The sequence below is a fragment of the Lissotriton helveticus genome, chromosome 4_1, assembly GCF_964261635.1.
Source record: "Lissotriton helveticus chromosome 4_1, aLisHel1.1, whole genome shotgun sequence".
NCBI classification, from domain to species: domain Eukaryota; kingdom Metazoa; phylum Chordata; class Amphibia; order Caudata; family Salamandridae; genus Lissotriton; species Lissotriton helveticus.
In genome coordinates this window covers 1717173172-1717185464 of record NC_136063.1, presented here as the reverse complement: position 1 = coordinate 1717185464, position 12293 = coordinate 1717173172, and the positions used below count along the sequence as shown (strand labels likewise).

At 45.1% G+C, this 12293-nt stretch overlaps 1 protein-coding gene across 1 annotated transcript in view; it reads left to right on the top strand.

The window, feature by feature from the left end:
- MORC4 (MORC family CW-type zinc finger 4) overlaps nt 1-11074 on the top strand; it is an 844810-nt gene extending 833736 nt beyond the window's left edge. The window contains exon 20 of the mRNA XM_078686304.1: nt 10821-11074. Within this exon, the coding sequence (XP_078542430.1) occupies nt 10821-10974 (154 nt within the window). The 3' untranslated portion in view covers nt 10975-11074. The remainder of the gene's footprint in view (nt 1-10820) is intronic.
- Nucleotides 11075-12293: the final 1219 nt, after the last annotated feature.

The following is a 12293-nucleotide window of genomic DNA, read 5'->3' as shown; positions in this document are numbered from 1 at the left end:
AGGCAACCTCACCTTAGGCATTAGCTGATGCATAAGGCACCTCCTGTGGTTACATGAAGCATAATCATATTAGAATGGGGCATACACATGAGACATTTCATCATTGGGCACATTAGGACTGAACATTAGCATAATGGTGCATCCCTAGTAGCCCCCAAACATCCTGTAAGCATTAGGGGGTAAAGAAACCATTAGCGATATAACCACATGCATTAGGCATAAGCAACATTAACAGTACACGTTATGTTAATACACCTGGAATAGCTGCCCAAGGTTGCAGATTCGCTTCTGGTGCTACTGCGCCTGGGGAGCCCCTACTCGGGGGCTCTCACATTACCAATGGCCCAAAATCAGTACTGCAAAATGGAGGGAAAAGCATTAGGTATCATCCTAGGTACAAATGCATTATGCAACAATATTATGCAAGAAATCATATGGGGCAATAGGCCTCACCAGAATAAACACAGTTCGCCCCAATCGGGGGCACAACACTGTGAAACTGGCCCCAGGCCAACTGTCCTCTCTCCGGGGCTCAAATGCCCTATGTCCCGCAAAGTCAGAGCTGGCTGCAAAAACAGAAAAAGCAAAGTGCGCAAAGCACTGGGGCAGGGCAGGAGTGTCTCTCACTCTTATCTCTCTTCTCCTGAGGAGTACAATGCCCCCCGATACGTTGCAGCTGCCCACTGTCAACCCTCGTAGCGCTTTAGGATCCCGGCGCTGCATACGTCTGCTCCTCTTCTCCTGGGCACAGTTGTAGCGCCTTGGCAGCAAGCGGAGCACAGTCAATGCAAATATGGCACTCTGGCAGCACCCCAATGCAGCACACATGCAGGGGAATTGAAATATAGCGCTTTGACAGCACAGCGCTGCAGGCGTCCACTCCTCTTCCCCTGGCACCTTGAATATAGCGCTTGCAAGGCACTAGGTCCCACTAGAAGCTTCAGGGACAGAAGAAAGTGTACCTTTTCTGGTAATCAGGAAAACAGTGCCCACCAGGCGCTAGAGTGCAGGCAGAACAGCACAGTCACTTCAAATATGGCTCTCACCAGGCACTAGGTGACTCGCAGTTCTCGGGGCTCCACTCTTGGGAATAGCGCCCATGCTCCTCACCTCCTTGGAGTGCAGGCAGTCAAATTATAGCACTCACGAGGTGCTAGGGCAGCAGAGCATGCAGGCCAGGCTGGGCAAGATCAGCAGACAGTAGGCACTCATCAGTACGGGACAGCAGCTCCTAGAAGCAGTCATCTCCCATAAAGTGCCACTCCTCCTGACACCGCAGTCTTCACTCCAGCAATGGCTCTCACTGGTCCTGTGAACAGCAGAGGGGTACAGATGGGCTCAGGGGCCAGTACACAGGCCCATGCGGCGGTACCTCATGGCAGAGTGTCCCCTCTCAGTCAAGTCCACTCTCAGTCTGAGCACATGGCATCTCTACTACTCTACATATACACCCCTTCTCCCACCTACCAGAAAGAGCTGGAAGCTTCTAGAAGGTCCCTGGCAGTTCCAGCCTCACTGTCACTGGGGAAAGTGTAGAGCACCTTGTCGCTTCAAACACTAGACCGCCAACCCACCTCAGGCAGGCGGCACAAGCAGACAGAAATGGCGCCAATTTTAAAAGTGACATTTCTGAAATGGGGAAAATAAAGGTGCGTACACCATTACACAGTATTTATTATTTTTCTCTCACACCACACATGGCATATACATTTCTTACCATGGGGGAAATGTCCCCTAAAGGGGGAGTCCTAATATACCTATGTAAGGCAAAAAGCACCCACACTCTGCTAACCAGAGCCGAATTGTCCAACATCCTGAACCCACAATTTCACCACGGCGAAAGGGCTAAGGGAAAGTCAAAAAGTTTCAGGATGACCCTGCGAGCAGAGCCAAGTCCAACACAGCTTCATTCAGCTTTATTTTTGCACCATAAGGAATCTTTTTAGCATGATGTTACTCTTGTGATTTATTTACCCCAATGTCACTTCCTGACTCTTGCATTGCTCCGCTACCATCCACTCGGGTGGAACAGATATCACATTCTGTCATTTCTTGATTTGATTTCTACTGTCTGTTTCTGCCTGTTATTCATTTCTAACTTTGATGAATTATATTACTAACCCTTTGACAGAGCTACTAATTTCATGTCTGCACAATCTCGCAATCTCTAAAATCGATTATGTGCCCAATCGCCTCAAGGAGCATCTACTCAAGGATAGCTCCCTAAAAGCTTTTATTAAGGTCTCTGCCATTAGTCCGTGAATCTGGTCTGTTCCCTTCTTTATACATTAAAGAAGTTTATTACCCAGAAGAAACGCCATATAAGTCATTCCAATTGTAAATCACTCTTACCCCTATTGTTCAGGATTCTTATTGTTAGAATTTGTGTCTCTAGGTGGCATAGGGTTGCACCCTCTCCAAGTAGGGACCACAAACCTAAATTATCCTGTGCTCACACTCTGGTAGCTTGGCGCAGAGCAGTCAGGCTCAACTTAAGAGGCAATGTCTAAAGTATTTGTGCAACACTTAAATTATAGTAACACATTGAAAACACCACAAAAATATTCCAAACCAGTTTAGAAAAATAGAGAATATTTATCTAACTGAAACAAGACCAAAACGACAAAAATCTAATAAATAAAAATTGAGATTATTTTTTAAAGAATAAACTGCAATATAGTGCATAAAAGTAAATTGCCCTTAAATGTTACTTGAGGTCGCGGTAGACTGGGGTAAATCCAAACTTTCATGCCAATCACGATGGACGGCAGGCAGGCTATAGATCCCTTGCAGGGCCCGCTGTAAAAATACCTTCATTGGAGAAAGCGCTGGCGTCAAATACTCAATGCGTCTGTTCAGAATCACACATTCGGGTCAATGCGTCGAAGTCTAGCCTCGCAGATAGCCCCGCATTGTCAAATCCCTTACGACACAGGCACGGCATCATTGTCGAATCTTCGGATTGGCACTGCGTCAACGATGAGCCGCACAGTCGTGACCGATTGACAATGTGTCGTCATCGAACCTCGCAGTCGGATTCCGTGTCGTCGTCAAGCCATGCAGGGATGTCCTCGGATCGGCACTGCGTCGGTGTCATAGGGAACAGTGTTGGTTCCAATCGGCGCAAAATCATCACTGCGTTGATTTTTGCAGGAAAATAGCTGCAGAACCCACTTTAAAGGCCCAGTAAAGGATTGGCACCTCTTGGCAGGGCAGCACTCACAGTTGGCAGAGTCCAGCACCTGGAGCAAAAAGAGGGAAGTCTGTTATGGCCCTGAGGCTTCAAGAACAGGGGGCAAGCCAGGCCTTGGAGAAACTTAGGTTCAAGGATGTAGAGAGCAGATCCAGTCTTTCTCACTTCCTCGCAAGAAGCAGCAGGCAGCATGCTAACACCACAAAGCAGGTAACAAAGTGCCAGTCCCTCCTGCAGCACATCAGCTCTTCTTCCAGGCAGAATGTCCTTGGTTCTAGCAAAGTTATCCTTGTGTGGTGGCTTTGAAATGGGAGAGACTTCCCATAGACCTTTGAAGATCACAAGGTCCCTGCCTTTCTGTCCTGCTACAGATTCACTACAGGAAGGTATGCATTATTTCTGTGGGGACAGGCACAGTCCTATTCAGATGCAAGTGTAAGCTCCTCCCTCCCAATCTAACTCAGGAAGTCCCATCAGCCTGGGGATGGGCCATCAGGATGCAAGTGTCACACCCCAGAATCCTTTGTGTGTGACTGTCTAGAGGGAATGACAAAGCCCAGCTATTACCCACACCAGACGAGTATTCAGAGACAGGTAGAGGCACTGAATGGTTGAAAAAAGAAAATGACAACTTTGCAAAAGTGGCATTTTCAGACCTGCAATTTAAAATCCAACTTCACTGTAAGTTCTGATTTTAAATAGTGAGTCCAGAGACACCACACTCCAAATCTCTATCTTTTCCCAATTGGAAATTATATATATATTTTTTGATATTCAAGTTTTTAGTGATGTTAAGCACATACAAACAAATCAGCAAAATCACGGATAGCAGATATTCATTTACATCATTAAAATCCATATGACCCCAGATTTGCACCCCACGGGGGTGTACAACCACAAAGAATTAGAGTGTCATTCACCTTCTTCGGCAGCGCCCAGCCATTTTCCACACCCTACGGTATTTCTTGCCATGTATAGAGCTTTCTCTTGTGTCGCGCACCAGTCTACTCCCTTGCACAACTTTCCCAGAGCTGGTGGATCGGGACAAATCCATGCTGCCGCTATGTCACGCTTGGCAACTCTCATAGCTGTGTTAAAAAAGGTCTTATCATTGCGGGTCCCATCTAGCCCATCTGTTATCCCCAATAATGAATGTTGTGGATCGTGAGGAACTGTCCACCCCAAGACCTCAGTAAGTTCCCCTTCAATGGCTCTCCAAAAATGTGCCAGCCGGGGACAGCATAAGAGCGCAGGCTCACTCGGTGAAGGCGTACCGGAGTGAGTGAGGTAAGCGGTGTGCAAGTAATATAATTGGATTAGTCTAAGTTTGGCAGAGGTGGTAATTGTTTTGGGTCAAGCCTGTCCACCTCATCCAGAGGCCCCACCCAATCTGTACATTGGTCCTTCAGTTTGTCCAACAAGGTCGGAGTGTTTATATGGGAGATGCCCCCCCTGCCCAAGTCCCCCAATACCGTCTGGGCTTTCGGTTGTATACCGGGAGCCGAGTGTCATCTATGATGTGTATTTGAAGGGCATGTCTTAACTGTAAATATTTATAAAATTTGGAGGGGTGCAGGGAATAACAGGCGCACATATCTTGGAAGGAAAGCATGTGTCCCCTAACCCAGATGTCCTCTAGCTGTGTAATTCCTATGAGGTTCCAGGTTTTGAACCCCCATAGACCACTCACCTCCCAGAGCCAAGCCCCTTGTCAGAAGGGGGGTGCATTGGGTCAATTTGCCGGTCCAGCCGATATGACGCAGCGAAGCCCGCCAAGCCAGGAATACCGAAAGTGTCACGTCTGGCAGCTGGATCGGGATGGGTCCCCCATACAACATGACCTGTACTTTAGACCATCCCAGCTAGCACAACTCCAGCCGGTAGGCCGGGTCAGACCATCCCCCATTGAACCAATCGTGGACCACCAGCAAATGTGTGGCTATAAAATAGAGGTATAGAAGCGTAATTCCCATGCCCCCGTCAAAAGAAGGGATCCAACATGTGGAGAGAGCCAGACGCGACCTCCCGCCGCACCATAAAAATTTGGTAAGTAAGCCATCCAACCTGTTAAACCAAGATCCGGGGAAACAGAACGGGGTGCTCTGGGGGACATAGAGGAACTTAGGGAGAATCAACATTTTAAACAAGGCAACCCAGCCCAGAGGGATCAGGGGCAGTGTCTTCCATTTCTGAAGGTCTTCTTTGGCCTTTTTGACCAATGGGGTTATGTTGAGGGACCAGCCCAGTTCCGGGAGCAGGGTAATCCGTATTCCCAGGTATTTAAAGGAGTTGTGCCGGATCGGAATATTAGACTGCCAATCGTAACAGTCCCGTGACAGACACTGACACTCGCCCAAACGCCTGCAAAAACTGGAGACAGTGCGGCCCGAGGAAGCAGGCTCGGCCAGAAAGAGCAGGACGTCGTCCGCGTAGAGCGCGATCTTGTCTGTTTCGGTGTTTGGCCACTTCCATCCCTTAACACGGAGGTCAGCCTGCACCAGGTCCCCCAGGGGTTCTATTGCCAGGGCAAACAACAGGGGCGAAAGGGGCCAACCCTGCCACATGCCCCTAGTAATGGGATAGGCCTCTGACAGGACACCGCTCACCAACACCCGTGCCCGCGACTGCGCATAAAATACTCGGACCAATGCCCGGAACTGGGGCCCGAATCTCATCTCAGTCAACACGTCTTGGAGATATGCCCAGTTCACCGAATCGAAAGCTTTTTTGAAATCTAAAAGGAGGAGGGCCAAATGATGGGTCGCGCGTGCGGGCATAAAGCCACATTGATCCGGATGAACCAGCATGGGCAGGTACGGCTTTAGTCATTGGGCCAGGATGGTGGCATACATTTTGATTTCTGTATTGAGGAGGCATGTGGGATGGTAGTCTGCCAGTGACAAGAGGGAGGCTGGGATTTTGGAAGGACCACAGTAGTGGCAATGTCTGTCTCTGGCTGGGAAGGAGCCCTGATCAAGGGCTTCTTGAAAAAGGTCAGTCAAGTGGGACACCAGTGTGTCACGGTAAGCTGCGTAATATTCTTGGGGAAGACCATCTAGTCCCGGAGTCTTGCCCGGGGACGTGAGAGAAATGGCTTCCTCAATTTCTTTTCTAGAGATAGGGCGGTCTAGGTCTTTCTGGGCTGCCGTCTCCAACCGGGGGAGACTGACGCGGCTCCTTCCGAGGAGAACACGGAGCGATGATTCGGGAGTTTGTGAAGCATACAAGCGCCAATAGTAGCTGGCAAACGTGTGTGCCATTGCTGAGGGGGACATTAGATATTTTAAGGCATTCCCAATGTTAACCTATGGGAGAGCTAGGCCTTGCAGTTGTGAAAAATGAAATTAGGTCTTTTTCACTGCAAGGACATGTACAACTCACAAGTACATGTCCTACCTCTTAGGTACCCTTCACCCTGCCCATAGGGATGCCTAGGGCCTACCTTAGTGGTGACTTATATGTAATAAAAGGAAAGATTTCGGCCTGCCAAGTAGGTTAACCTGCAAGGTGGACGAAATGGGAGTTTAAAACTGCACACACAGACTCTGCAGTGGCAGGACTGGGACATGTTTAAAGGGCTACTGAAGTGGCACAATCAGTGCTGCAAGACCACTAGTAGCATTTAATCTACAGGCCCTGGGCACATATAGTGCACTTTACTAGGGACGTATAAGTAAATTAAATATACCAATTGTGGATAAGCCAATGTTACCATGCTTTGAGTACAGAGCATATACACCTTATCACTGGTTAGTAGTGGAAAAGTGCCCAGAATACTAAGTCAGCAAAACAGAAGGTCAGAAGGCAAAAAGTCTGGGGAAATCACACAAAGGTTCCAGGTCTAACACTTATGTAGAAGGTCATCAAACAGACCTCCTATACCATGATAATAGCTGCTAAATAGAGTACTGTGATGGGGAAAACAAAACTGTGAACTACCCCAAAGCCCTCTTTTAATTAGTGTCTGCTGCCACCTGCTCCATCTACCCCCAGAAGTGAAACCATCACAGAAGTTGTGTAACTCACTTCTTAACTATTTCTCTGCCAAAGTCCAAACAGTCAGGCTTATTGTCACGGCCTGTCCAGAGACTAAGGGTCAGATATAAAACACTGTTCAATCGTGACCAGTATTTTTCTGACGAGTGCTGTATTTTGTGAATTTACATGTGCTAATAGGCCTGTTCACAAAATATGGAATCGCACTGGGTCGCAATGTGACCAACCTCATTATTATTAATGAGTTAGATCGCAAATTGTGACCCAGTACGATTCACAGCCATCACAGGGATGGTGTCCTGCTGGGCTTAGCGGACCCAAAACCACAAACAAAGACACAAGGAAGTGAGCCTTTTCTGACTCCCATCTTAAAAGTACCATAACTCCCAAAAAGAGAAGACTAATTAATAACAAAAAGAGCTACTACCATGAATTATTCTGTTAATTATTCTGTCAGAGTCTCTATCCGACCAAAAATGTAGAGAAGGGATTAAAGAGGAGGGGGCTAGAAGGGGAAATAAACAGATTTATTAATACTGTCCTCACCCACTATGTACTGGCATACTTCATCATTGGGCCGCTTACGACGCCCAGGTGCAGACCAACACATTTGATGGAGCGTTTATTTATTTAATTTTTTTCTGAGGTGAAAGAAAGGAAAAGCGAAAAGAGGAAAGAGTTTTCTCTGGGAGGGATCACTTGTGCAGAAAGAGAGAAAGATAAAACTGCCTAAGGAGGTACCACCTGAGCTCCTTTATTTGTGGTCCTCCGCAGAGTTGCTTAACTCCCTTGATGAAAGTGTGACTACAGGGCGGTGTCCTCACAACGGTCCTGGGTTGAGAGAATGATTCATGAGACTCAAATATAAGTGATGATTGTGTAATGGAGAACAAGTAAGGTTGATTCAACCACTCAACCACTCAATATTTTTTAACAATTGATTACATCGTGATAAGGACCAGATGCTAGAGGGATCTATACCCTGAAGTAGGCCAATGACCCAGTAGGGCAAAGGAATATGGCTGAAACATGTTGGTAATTGCAGTGGGGTTCTAGGAGTAGTTACTCCTCCCTTACACCACGTATTTTGATTTTTAATCCTGTCAAGGTGTACCAGCAGGTGGCTAGCAGTTGAGGGTCACCAGCTTAGCTGGCAAGGTTGAGTTGATCCACTTATGGAGCTTTTAAAAAAAAGTTATTCCAGAGTTCTCCAAGCTTCTGAAACTGCGTCCTGAAGTTCCCCAACGTGTCTAAAATGTACTTCAAGGGTCTGGAAGCTCCAAGATTGGCCTTGAAAGTTTGTGACTTCAGTTCCCACAATCCACTTGGACAAAACCCTTATAAATCCACTGGTAGTACTCCAGGCTGAGGATTCCTGCTGGTGTTGTTCCAGGTGAGCTCTGTTAACCTGTAGCATGCTTGGAGTCCACTATTTAGTCCTTTTGAAGCATGATAGTCCACAGGGCTGTAATTCTAGAGTGTGCACCAGGCACAGTCTTCACCTTTCATGGCCTGGTTGGTGCACATTAAACTTCTCAGCATGGACTGTTCTTCTTCCTTGTGTTTCAAGCAGCAGATCTTAGAGGCTCTGCCCCTCTCAGATATGTATTCCAAGTTATCTGGGTCAAGCAGTAAGGCACTCCTGTCTAATGAGGTGCAGGGCAACACCCCGGGGTATGACCATATCCTTCAAAGTGTGGCACTATATGTTCCCAGAGAGCACCATTCCTTCACACTTCATCATGGCTGATTTTTCAGCAGAGAAATAAGAGCTGGCTAAGCCCTCCTTCAGGATGTTCATTTCCATACAGTCCCTTACACCTGCTCAGTCCTTCCTTAATAGTGTCATCTGCCTAGATTCAAAGAGTCAAGGTGGCTTCTCCTGCCGGTCTCTATTGAATATTATTGTTTATGACCTCTCCCCCTGCCCTGGCATTCCCATCTAGCAGAACCCTGCCCTCCCAGAATGGCTGGCTAACCCCATGGGCTATTTATCACCTCATCAATGTAGCCTGACTAATCCACTTAACTCTGACCTATCTGGTCTAATCACTGGAAGGCTGAATTTTGGATTACACCTTAGAAGAAATTCAACAATACCATATTGTTGGATTTATAAATACCATTCTTGGAAGTTCGGGAATGGTATTTTTTTTTATGATTCTCCTAACGGGAACTATTAGTTAATAACTTCTTGCCATGTTAACCTTTGTGGCTTGGGATTTGCATTGGGGAAAATTAACTGGGCACTTTCTCCAACACCAGGACTTATAAAACAACTTTTATAAGGACCTTGCCTATATCTACAGGACCTACCACCTCTGGAACACCTAGGGGAGATTTTCAGGGAATCTGGATATGCAGAAATACTGCTGATCCCCACGTTACAGTGCTCCTAGCACAAAAGTCAGTGTTGGGAAGCATTTCAATGCAATGTGGGGAGTAAAATGAGCAATCTCACTAACCTCAGGGCATATACAAACCATTTTATACGGACAGCCTTATAAATACCGGACTCTCCAGGCCTGGAACACCTAGGGGAGACCCTGGGGGTACCTAATATGCCAAAACATTGTAGTTTATTAATTGTTAAGAGCCCCAAACACAAGTCGAGTTTTGGCACAATTTGCATTTTAAAAGCAGCCCTGCAACACAGGGTTACTGTTAAACTGACTTCAGGCTTCAACAGTGCACACATGCAAGTGCAGTAAGGGCAGCTCGCCTCCAAACTGCCATGCCTATTATATACTAGAGACTTAAAGGTAGTTTTAATCCCCCTGCCCTATTATGCACTTGGGCCTTATAGGGGAGGTCATGCCAATCACAGAGGTACCCTAACTCCTCGAGTATGTAGGTGTTTTCACTGTATTCTAAGTGTGTTTTCAGCATAGCACTGGCCCTGGGCCTGGTTAGGCAGAGTCCAGGGTCAGTCAGAGTCAGTTACGACCAGTACCAGTCAGCAAAAAAGTTGGGGCGCCTATGGCACAGGATAATTTTGCAACAGTGATTGAGTGCCATGTCAAGAACATGTCCATTCATGTGTTAGTATACCTTTTGTCTGACACAGTGTGTTATCTGTTTGCTTGTTCCGCCTCCCAAACTGTTAGTAAATAAATATCGATAGTGTGAACCAAAAGGAATATTCAGTTTAGAGAAAGACGACTTTAGGGAAGGAATATTTTGTTTACATCCCATTTTATTTCTTAGCTGCATGTCACTAGTTCAGGTGCCACTGCACTGTGGGGAGCAACATAACCATCACTATATCATGTGGGATTATACCACCCACCCACTAAAAATTTTTCAAATCTCGTAACATTATTTATTTAATGTTTAGCATTGCACTTTAATTAACACCTACCCTTCATTTGTTCTGGTACTTAACTTTATTGATGCAATGTCCCACAATGTAGTAGTAGTGACCTAGTGTCTCATGGTGTAGGGGACTAGATTTACTGTGAATATAGTTCCTTTCCTATCAAAATCCATGCTGCAGAAAAATCAAAAATATGCCAACTAATCTTTGCTTGCATGAGCCAAAGTCTTTAATGAATTCTAGAAATATGCAAATTATAATGGTGCATAGTCAACTAATCATATTCATTCCTTATACTTGTTTTTTATATAACAGTACGTTTGAAAAGCTCAAAAGTCTTCGAATGAATGTCATCCGACTCCTGACCACTCTTCTTCCACACCTGAATATGGAGCTGGTTTTTTGTGACTTGGAACAGCTTGATGACCTCCTCCAGGATGTACTTCAAACCAACAAGATTGTTGAGTAGTGACACATTATATAAATGTATTCCCAATAAATATAGAGCCTGTTAATTCATGTATAGCTCATATTATGCAGTTTAGCTTGTCCGATTTGTAAATACAAATAAAAACATGGATTTAAATTAATCTACCGACCACATTTTATGTGCTAATTTGTTTCTGTGTTCAGTAGCATTCAAAGTTTCACCATGTTGTGGAAAGATTATACAACAGAATATGACATTCTGGGCCATATATAGGTAATCACTATTTACCGATTTTTAAATACCGAATTTTACCGATTCGGTATTTGAAAATCGGTAAATAGTATGTAGGTAAATATTCGGTAAATGTTACTGAATCGGTAATATTTGGTATGGTATGGTAAGCCATTCACTATTACTGATTCGGTAAATACCGAATCGGTAATAGGGGGAACATATTCAAGGGTGTCAGGGTGTCACATTGACACCCTGTTGCACCCCTGAATCATGCATGTGTGCACATGTGGCACACATGCATGCCCTAAGGGCATGTATGTCTGCCACATGGCACAGATTTTTTTTTTTTAAATTGCTTTATCTAAGGTATTCGGTATTTAACCACCAACTTATAGTTGGTGGTAAATAACGAATCCTTAAATGAAAAATGCACTCACTTGAGTGCTCCCTACATAGGATATCAGCATTTGGTAATTTAATGATTCTGTATTTTTAGGATTCGGTAATTTAACGATTCCTTAAATTACCGGATAGGTAAATTACCGAATGCTGATATCCTGCCACCTACATCTCAAATCCCTGAATACCGGTCGGTAACGGTGAAATTTACCGCATTTCACCGTTACCGACCGGTAATAGCCCTGTATTTTGTGTTCATTTGCCCACATTTTGACATACACTGGTCTGCTGTAGGCAATGTCTCAATATAATGTATACGTCTTTAGCCCGTCAGTCAAAGTGGTTATACTGTATGAAATTTTGGATGTAGAAGGTCTACACCTTGGGAATAGCTGCTGAAAATATTGTGGCACTGCAGCACCCCACAATAACTATGATGAGTTCAAAGGATGAATGAGCAATAAAGATGCCTATAATATTGTTTCTATCTGGTAGCATGTTTTTGCATTACAAATTAAAGGTCAAATATCAGGCAAAATCTTCTGGCAACTAGCTGTTTATTCTTTCAACATGAAGACTGGTGCTTGCTTTGCAAAGATAGATGTCACTTATTAAAGTGCAAACACCTGGAAATGAACTATGCAAAATTTTAAAAATATATCAGCAGTTCGGAAAATACAAATGACATATTACATATTTTTTTTAATTCTGAGATGTGATGAAAC